Source organism: Vombatus ursinus, unplaced genomic scaffold (assembly GCF_900497805.2).
Source record: "Vombatus ursinus unplaced genomic scaffold, bare-nosed wombat genome assembly UNPS02014818.1, whole genome shotgun sequence".
In the NCBI taxonomy this organism is placed as follows: Eukaryota; Metazoa; Chordata; class Mammalia; order Diprotodontia; family Vombatidae; genus Vombatus; species Vombatus ursinus.
This window is the reverse complement of record NW_020954596.1, coordinates 1,627,048-1,637,357: the sequence shown is the minus strand read 5'-3', so window position 1 is coordinate 1,637,357 and position 10,310 is coordinate 1,627,048. Positions and strand designations below refer to the sequence as shown.

At 41.7% G+C, this 10,310-nt stretch overlaps 1 protein-coding gene across 1 annotated transcript in view; it reads right to left on the bottom strand.

The window, feature by feature from the left end:
- The window catches only part of LOC114023680 (rod cGMP-specific 3',5'-cyclic phosphodiesterase subunit beta-like), an 80,629-nt gene that overhangs the window by 36,695 nt on the left and 33,624 nt on the right, over window positions 1-10,310 (bottom strand). Inside the window, exons 2-6 of the mRNA XM_027836447.1 lie at window positions 9,450-9,602; window positions 3,452-3,541; window positions 2,507-2,647; window positions 2,290-2,364; window positions 1,185-1,249 (exon numbers count right to left, since the gene is read on the bottom strand). Coding sequence (XP_027692248.1) covers window positions 1,185-1,249; window positions 2,290-2,364; window positions 2,507-2,647; window positions 3,452-3,541; window positions 9,450-9,602 — 524 coding nt within the window. The remainder of the gene's footprint in view (window positions 1-1,184; window positions 1,250-2,289; window positions 2,365-2,506; window positions 2,648-3,451; window positions 3,542-9,449; window positions 9,603-10,310) is intronic.

The window sequence follows — 10,310 nt, the reverse complement described above, 5'->3', positions numbered from 1 at the left end:
TCTCTCTCTCTCTCTCTCTCTCTCTCTCTCTCTCTCTCTCTCTCTCTCTCTCTCTCTCTCTCCACAAATTGTCTATCCATCCATCTATCCAAACTCATTACCTCCACTTCTTCATTATCTATTCAATTCTTAACCTTCATGGCTTGCCTTCCATTCTCATCCCTTTACTGAAATTGTTCTCACCAAGGTCCCCAGTGATGTCTGTAACACCAGCTTCAATAGATTTCTTTCTGTCCCCATTCTTCTCGACCACTCTGTGGCATCTGATACTGCTGACTGCCCTTTATTTCTTGACACCATCTCTGCCCTTGGCTTCCATGAACTCATAGAGTTCTACTTTCCTGGCTCTTCCTCCTCTGAATTTTTTGCTGACTTCTTATTCTCCCACATGCTTGATATTGTTGCCCTTCCCTCAAAGTTCAAAATTATTTCTCCCTCCTCAATTTCCTTCTAGCATTTTGTTAGGACCGTATCGTTTGCTCTTACCACATTTTCTTGTATTATAGTTACTTGCATATTTGTCTTTCTATCTTGTTAGATTGTAAGCTTCTTGAAAAATTGAATTCCATTATCTATCTTATGCCCCTAAGTGCCTTGCACAAAGTAGATGCTTAAGTCACACAAGTCATGAGTGAGAGGGCTAGCAGTAGCCCAGGTCTCATTCCCTTTCTGGGACACTTTCTATTTTACTGAGCTCTGGTCCTGAATGGCAAATTTCTAAAGGGCCACTGAGGAGAATTAGGGGAAATCCAGAGATATTCTTGACCTATGGGGTCAAGAATCAGGAGGGTACCCCTGCTCTCTTTTCATCACTTCAAATGTTCCCTGCAGTTTCTTCATCAACAGGTTCTTGGCTAGTCAAGGTAGTGTGTGTGTGTGTGTGTGTGTGTGTGTATGAATCCATAGGAAAGGGTCTTCAAAGACCTTTTCTGAGCAAAACCATCTGCCTCCCATTGTATTTACTTGTGTCACATCGTTACCTGTCAGTTCAATAGGATTCAATTAATACAAACAAACAAACATTTACCAAGTGCCTAGAATGTGCAAGGCATTCTGTTACAGTATATTATACTATTTCACTGTGTTTCTGGGTGCCATGCTGTTATACCAAATTATATTATGTTACGTGGTATTTCCCCTTCATTTGTACCTCTAACAACTTCCTTAGGGGCCCGCTCACTTACGGAATGACTTTAATATCTTCTTTGCCATGGAGGATATAGTCAATTACTTTGTAAAACTGGATTTCCTTTAAAAAAAAGAGACACCAAATTGTTACTGGTTTTTCCAAAGTCCTGCTCTTTACTGGGCCCCACTGAGTGATAAAGGCTGTTGTAAATCTATCTTGAGATCACAGCCCTAAGAGAAGTCAAGCACCCATGCACAAACACTCACACACCCCCAGAGGATCACAGAACTGTAAGGAATTGTAGAGGTCATTTAGACCAGTCCTCTCATTTTACAGGGGCAGGCACCAAGGCCCAGAGGGGGAAGTCACTTGGCTAAGCTCATACAAGGGGTAAGTAGTTGAGGTGGAACTCTAACTCAGGTCCTTGGACTCCAAATTCAATGATCTTCCTGTTATACCTTTCTGCTACAAACATACATGTGCTCATATACCCAGTCACATTCATATATATATATATATACACACACATATATGTATATATATGTATATATGTATATATATGTATATATATGTATGTATACACACACATATATGGAGACACACAAATATATGCAGATGCAAATAGATATGTATATCTATATCTATATCTATATCTGTGCATATCTGTGGACATATGTGTGTGTATCCCACACATCCAGCCTCCCTCTCCAACATAAATGTGCACACATACTCTGATATACTTTGCCATGTGCAATATTCTTATAGTCACATGGCTGCACACATATATCTATTCAGATTCATAACCACCCATATATACTTATAATCACAAGGAGACACAGAAGTGCATATACACATATGCTCAGCCACCTAAAAACCCTCTCACACATGTACACCCCTACTCTGACATACCCAGCCATGCAAATCCAGTCACCTACACGTGTACCTTCACTCTCAAAATTGTGAACATCAACATAGCTGAGCTGTACCATCAGGCCCAGCCTTAGGCCTACTATGATCCCATAGGGTGAGGGTCACCTCTCTCAGCCTCTACCCTTGGCTGGGTCTACTCTTTCTCCCCCTTCCCTCACAAAGAGTTTTCCTAAGCCTAAAGGAGACCAGAGTTACCAATGATTCCCATTAGAGACACCTCAGTAACTCACTCTACCATCAGGAGTTCGGGGGCCTGAGTACGGTTGAGCTTCTCCCATAAGCACTGGCCACACATCAAAGAATTCCTATGGGGGAGAGGAAGGAGTTGTAGTTAATACTGGACAGACTTATGTGAGGGATTTAGAAAGAGTCTGACTCTGAGACAGTAGGGGACATGTGCTTAGCTCTGGAGGAAGTCACAGAACTCTCAGTCCCTATGTGACTCACCTTCTCCTTAGTCATATCCAGGAGGCCCACAGAGTAGCGGTCACAGTTTAGGTAGGCTCGAACTGTGTAGAAGGCCTTGTGGAATTGTCTCTCGATATCTGTAAGCTCCTCAAACACCTTATTGGCAGACCAAAGCAGTACCTGAGGACAAAAACACCCTAGTTGTGCCCCATGATGCCCTCAGCCACCCACACTTCTGTTAGGTATAGCTACCTGATCATGGGGCAGGGCTGGTGGTGGGAGAGGGAAGATGGGAAATAATGAGAAATGTTTCCAAAGCAAAGAAGAAAAGGGACTCATGCTGGGAAATGAATTGAATGATCCAGACCACCTTCACAGAGCATCTCTGTGGGCCCAGCCTTTCATGGGGTTGCAAACTGAGAAAAATGAACAGGCAACAGAACCAGGCTGGACCCATGGAGAGCTCAGAACCCGGGAAAGAGAGAAGAGGATTCAGACCCTGCTCTCAGTGAGTTTCCACTCAACGTGGGATATAAAGGGCATATTCAAACCCTTCTGCATCTTGAATTTTTCTTTTTCTCTCCTCTCAATTGAATTTTTCTTTTTCTCTCCTCTCAATCTTGGCCAGCCAAGGATGGGACCTGATCCTTCAACAAGAGAACTTTACCCCATTGGGTTCAATCTTCTCTAAAAGGCCAACACACCTGGATGGATTGATAAAATGCTTCCCCTTCCCCCATGGGAAAGGTGGGAGAGCAGGACTGGAGGAGGGTCCTGCAGGTAAAAGGGAGAGGGAGACAGAGACAGGGACAGAGAGAAACAGAGAGACACAGAGAGATCTAGAGAGGAGAGGAGAGGGAGTGGGACAGGGGCAGAGAAAGAATACTCTCTTTGATTGAAGGAAGGAACTGTTCCCTCTCCTGGGTTCGCTGCAGGAAGGTGAGGGGGTGGGTGGGATCGGAGTCCTCGCAATCATTTCATTACCTGGCCTCTTCGAGTCTCACAGTTGTGCAGATAGCTCAAATGATAGATTTTGAGGTTTAAGGTGGCAAAATTCAGATACTTCAAGAAAACCTGAAAGAATGATTTTTTAAAATTTGAAAGTTACAAAAGATATTTCACTAGATCTTTATAGATTATTATTATTTTTTTTTTTTACTTTTAGGCAATTGGGGTTTAGTGACTTGCCCAGGGTCACACAGCTAGTAAGTGTCAACTGTTTGGTCTGAGGCTGGATTTGAACTCAGGTCTTCCTGACTTCGGGGCCAGTGCTCTATCCACTGCGCCACCTAGCTGCCCCTATAGATCATTTTGTAAAAAGCTATTATACTTACCCCAAAGGAAGATGAGATTTTACACGTGTCATTTAACTTACAGGGATCAGATTAAATTCATATATGAACAATATCTCATGGTTCAGTAAGCCCTTATGAGTTCTTGGTTGGCCTTAAAAAAAAAATCCAACACATGCACACAATGCAGGATGTTTAGTAAGGAAAATGTTATCTTTATGTTCCTGAGTTCCCATTGTTTACTTTTCTAATACTCTCTCACAATGATTAGCTGATTTACTGTCTGGGGGCAACATAATAGTCCTTAAGGTCCACACAGATAGGTGGCACAGAGGGTAGAGTGCCCTGGAGTCAAGAAGACTCATCTTCCTGAGTTCAAATCTTACCTCAGACTCTTACTAGCTGTGGGAACCTGGGCAAGTCACTTAACCCTATTTGCCTTAGTTTCCTCCTCTGTAAAATGAGCTACAGAAGGAAATGGCAAACCACTCTAGTTATCTTTGCCAAGAAAACCCCAAATGGGGTCATGAAAAGTCAGACACAACTGAAATGACTGAACAACAATAGTTAAGGTATTAGAGCTAAAATGGGGTAAGGTGGTTTCAACCCCACCCTTACTTATAAGATCTATTTGATGTCAAAAAGGGATTTTTTTTTTTGCTCATTGTGAGAACAGTCTTTCTTAGACTGATAGAATCTTAGTGTTGAAAGGAGAACCACATGATTGCCCAGTACTATGTGTTATAGTGGAAAGCCCATTGGATTTGGAGTCCAAGGACACTAGTTTAATTCCTAGGTCTGCTATTTTCTACTTAAGTGACCTCAGCAATTCATCTTTGAGCCTGTTTCCTCATCTATCAAATGAGGGAGCTAATGATCTTTAGTACCCTTTTCAGCTCTAAATCCTAGAAATGGACATCCAGTATGGGGAGGCTACTACCTCCTGAGGCAGGTATACACTTCTGAGGAGCTCTAATTGTGAAGAAAAGTTTTTCCTTACATTGAGCTGAAATCTGCCTCCCCACATCTCCCATCTGTTGCTCCTAGTTTTATGCCCTAAGAATTAAACAAAGTATGTATTCTACATGACAAAATTCTTCTACATCTCTTCATTACATATAGAAAAATACTGGGGAGGAGTTAGCAGTCTTGGTTTCAAGGTCACCCTGGGATCTGGGACTATGGGGAATATTTTTGTCCCTAGGGATGGCCTGGATTCTGTAACTGTAGCAAGTAATCCTTCTCACCATGACAGCTCGGATTAGCTGGGAATATGGGACTGGGAGGAAAACGTTACTGAGTGGAGAATTCACCACACAGCTCAGATGCAAAGACTTATGTCTTTGGGATACATGGAAATATACAGATTTGTTTGGAGATGCACAGAAAATAATAAGTCCTCACATCTAGGCAGTGCATTACAGTTTTCAAAGCATTTTCACATACAATGAGCTCATTTGATCTTTGCTACAACCCTCCTTGAGCTGGGCAAGAGATTATTATCCCCATTTTATAGATTAGGAAACTGAGTCAAAGTGACTTGTCCAGGGTCACTCAAATAGTAAGTGGAAGAGCCAGGACTTATCCTAGGTTGTGTGACTCCAAGACAAGGGCTTGCTTTTGATGCCTATCAACCCTTTTTGCTACCTTATATAGGCACACACATATGCATTTCTATCTATCCACATATATACATACATGCAAACACAAATATATGTATACGCACACACATCTATGTATGTACATATGTGTATGTATGTGTATATATATACATACACACAAAGATACAGAAAAAGAAAAGTACAGACAGACATAGGTGCAGTCCATGCATATCAATATACCCAGAGGGATCATCCATTCCATCCATCTCATCATTCATTCAATATGTAGAGAATCTATATTAAGCGCCTGCTGGGAATATGAAGCTGAGATAAGACACAGTCTCTGCTTTCATGGAAATGATGGTCTAGTCATAAGACCAAATGTAAGTGCAGAGGGCTACTGCACTAAATCTTATATAATAAGTTCACTGGGAAAGTTTAAAAAAAAAAAGCATGTGAGATTCAAGGGGGAAGGCATGTCATTACAGACAAGTCCCAGGAGATCAGGGAAGACTATATGAGAATGTGGCATTTGAACAGGATTTTCAAGGATGGACAGAAACTTGATAGGGAAAAGGGGGAAAGGAGTCCATTCCAAGCAGAGGGAAGAGTGAAAACAAAGAAACAGGTAGGAGAATGTGAGCCATATCTGGAAGGCAGTGAGTTATTCAGTTGGATTAAACTATAGAATGGCTGGAGAAGAGTATTAAGAGAACAACCTAGAGCTGTGTAGTGACTTGAGAATGCTCTCCTAGGGTAGTAGCAAAGGGAAATCAATGTGCATATGGTGGGGGGTAGGGGGAAGAAGCATGTGAGAAATGGAATCAACAGGACTTGGCAACTTATTATAAGAGAGGCAAGGGAGACAGAAGGGTCAAAGATAATCTCAGGGTTTCAAACATAGGACACTGGATGAATGGTGGTATAAGAGACAGAAAGAGAGAAGGCAGAAGGGCAGGTTTAGGGGGAAAGATCATGAGCTCAGTTTTGGACTTGTTGGATTCAAGGTGTTGATGGGACATCACCAATCACCGTAGAGACAGTCGAAATTCTTTAGATCATAGATTTAGAACTGGTGGGGATCTTAGAGATCATCAAGTCCAACTCCCTCATCTTACAAATAGAGAAACTGAGGTCCAGAGAGGTCAAGTGCCTAATTAGCCCAGCGTCACACAACTAGTAATGTCTGAAGCAGGTTTTGAGCTCAGAGTTTTCTGACTGTAAGTTCAGTCCTCTGTCCATTACACTATACTGCCTCTCAAGTTGCAGATCTGGAGCTCAGAGGAGAGGTCAAGGTTAGAGATATAAATTTGGGAATCATTTTCATACAGGCAGTAGTAACATTGCAAAGGGAGAGAGTGTACAGAAAGAAGAGAAGATGGCCAAGGACAGTCTCCTTGGGGAACACCCCTATAAAGGGAGCAGGGAGACAATGAAGAATCAGTATAGGACACAGAAAAAGTGGTTACAGGAATTAGAAAGGAGATTGCAGCATCTCTGAAGCCCAGGACATAGAGTATATCCAAGGGTTTTCCTCTACTGTCAAAAGTTGCAGAGGCTAAGGGGAGGTAAGATTCTTTTTTTTAAAGACTATTGAATTTGGCAGTTAGGAGCTTATTGACTGACAGTCTTTCAGAGAACACATTTGGTGATATTGTGAAGGTACAACCCACATGGTCAGAGTCTTAGGAGAAAAGATGGGAGCATTGGGTGCAAGCAACGTTCACAAATCTGGTATCCAAATAAGCTAGAAAGATATAGGTAGAAAATAGAAAAGAATGCTTATTTTTCTGTGAACAGAGAGGAGGATAAAGAGGGGGATTTTTAGGAGATTGAGATGCCTCTGAACAGAGAGAGGAAAAGGCTCACATGTTTCCATGTGCATGGAAATGTTTCCTACCCATTTCCCATTTAGGCAAAGATTCAAAGGATAACAACTAATTACAATCGTTGGAGAAAAGGTTGTTTTTTGTTGTTGTTGTTGTTCGTTTGTTTTTTGCTTAGGCAATCAGGGTTAAGTGACTTGCCCAAGTTCACGCAGCTAGTAAGTGTCAAGTGTCTGAGGTCGGATTTGAACTCAGGTCCTCCTTAGTCTAAAGCCAGAGCTGTATCCACTGCACCACCCAGCTGCCCCAAGGAACAAAGGTTCTTAACCTGGGTTCCATGAAATTGTTTAAATTTTTTTTCATAGCTATGCATTTCACTACAATTGTAATCCTACAGATTTTATTTTATTCAGGGCCATTAAAAATATATGGTATTGTAGTGATTGTAAGCTGGAAGGAAAGACAGAAGTTGCGGTGAATGTGTGGTCTGGATATTCGCTTATAAAGAAGAGTGAGAGTGACTGGTGCCCCTCTCCCAAACCCCTACACATGGTATTGCATGAAAGCTGAGTACGCGTAGTAGGTAAAGCAAAAACTTCAGGAAAGGCGTGTTCTAGGTGAATATGCAATGGGAGAGCAGAGGCTGGGAACTTGGCACCAAAAGGCTTTCTATCGAGCTTCTTCCCCTTGATGTGGGAGTGTTCATGGGGGAATGGGGAGGGAAGTGATTGGGACCTGTTTGCTAATATTCCTCAACAATGTTTATCAGTAGAGTGAACAATGATGAGAGCTGTTGCAACCAATTCTGTCTAGTACAGTGTATTTAAATCATGGGCACAGCTGGGTTCATCTTCAGGTTTGAGTTGCCCAAGGAGAATGACTGGTCAATGGAGTCCCAGAAAACCTAACAGTAATGCTTCTGAGGCATTTTGATGAATGTATGAAGGGTTGAGGGAGCTCAAGTCAGATGGCCTGTCTTTTCAGTTAAGTAGAAGGGGAGGTCATCTAAAATTATGGAATACAAGGGAGAAGTTGGGTGAGAGAAGAAAGAAGTTAGGAATGGAGGCTCTGGGAATGACATAGGGGATCCCTGTGATCAGAGTAGGAATGTTGAGCTGCATGAAGGCAAATGATTAGTAGTGGGCAAAGTTAGCTTAATTCTATGGTTTTTCTCTAGTGACACTTAGCAGCCTTGGAATAGGAATGAAAAAACCAGTGGAATTACCCAGGAGTCAGAGTTGAGGAAAGGCACAGTCAGGAGAGCAAGAGATTTTTTAGATTATTAGTTAGTGAGAAATTAGAGTGATAAACCATGGGGGTGGATGATTAATGAGGCAAGGGAAGGAAGAGTATGGAGACTGGGACAGAGGGAGAAATTAAGGGACCGGACCAAATGTCAGATAAAGGCAAAAGTTGAGTTTAATGTGAGTGAGAGAAGTAGAAGGATAGAAGGGTGTGGCCAGAGAATAGAATTTCAATGTGGTATCTGAAAAGCACATTGAATTTAGAGTCAGAAGACAGGATCAAATCCCAGCCCTGCCACTAATTACCTGTATGACCTTGAACATGAAGTGAATCTCTTCACTTCTCTGCACCTCAGTTTCTCCATCTGTTAAATGAAAGAGTTGAACTGGATGACATCTAAGGTCCCTTCTTAGCTCTAAAGCTACAATCTCATGAATGTTCAGAATTTTGGAAGTGGTGAAATGCCAAGAGATGGGGAAGTCAAAGTTGTGACCATGATGGTAAGTTACCAAATTGTCATAGAGAAGGAAATCATCACATTTGAGACTGAGGAATTGTAAAATTGGGTTGCTATGAAGTAGGGGCAATTACCAACAAGAATATTATAGTTCCTGAAGATAATGAAAGAGAATGGAATACCACAAACCAGTAAATAAAATCACTAGAAAAACTGGGAGAATAATCAACAAGGATTAAGAGAAAGTAGTGTAAATGGGCTGCATTAATGCATGTGTAGACATAGGCATCAGCACTGGGACACGAGGGTAAGCAGAGTTGTGCAAATGTATAGAAATGCACAAAGACATGTGTAGACAGACATACAGAGGTGTGTACATGTATGCACACAAAAACCATAGAGACATGTACACATACATACATATATATATACAGACATGTATATGGGTATGTACACAGAGAAAAGGAGACATATAGTACACCAATACATACATGTATGCATATAGAGATAAACAAACACACAGAGACATATGTACACATAATGTGTTTGTCCAACACTTACATCTTGATCTTCACTGGTGAAAAATGGGCCATTGGTTTTATTTATGGCCATGATTACAGCAACGACATCTTTGCCATTCATGATGGGTGTGGCAAGTATGTTCTTGGTCACATACTCAGTAAGCTCATCTGCAAATGGGCTGAAGTGGGGGCACTGGACAAGAAAGAAATGGAAAATTAAACAAAATTCACAGGTTCTTTTAAAATATTATCTTGGATAAAGTCCTGTAAAGCTATGATTTTTTTAAGATCTATCCAGTCTGCTGTCAGCTTGCCTTGGAATGAAAATATGAGCCTAATGGGGTGAATGGAACCAACCCAACAATGTTACCATCACAGGTTCCATTCCTACACAGGCTATTTGGATTCACTCTACTCCTCACTCACATGAAACACACATACACGCACATACACACACACACACACACACATATACACAGGCCCCTGATTCTGGAAACAGACTGAAAATATATACAAACTGACCCTGGATTCACCCATGAATGACCGTGTGTTCATACTGATATTTAACTACAGACCCTGACATTGCTCATTCTAAACTGCCCCCTGACTCCAAGCACAAAGTACATATGTTTGGATTTAGTGATAAAGCACATGTCCATTGGAGAGAGCCAGTAACGTGGTGGAACCAGAGAGGCAAAGCACTTCAACGGTGAGACTCTCGGGGATGGAGGATAATTTCAGCTTCTTCTAGTTAAGTCCTAAGGTTGATCAGAACAAGATACTGGGAAGGGCAGGTTTCACAGTGAAGAGGAGAAGAACAGGCCCTGAGATGGGACATCCTCGTCATCTGGTGTTATAAAATTAGCTAGCCCAGAGAGCTCTTTTTCTGAGAGACGGAGGG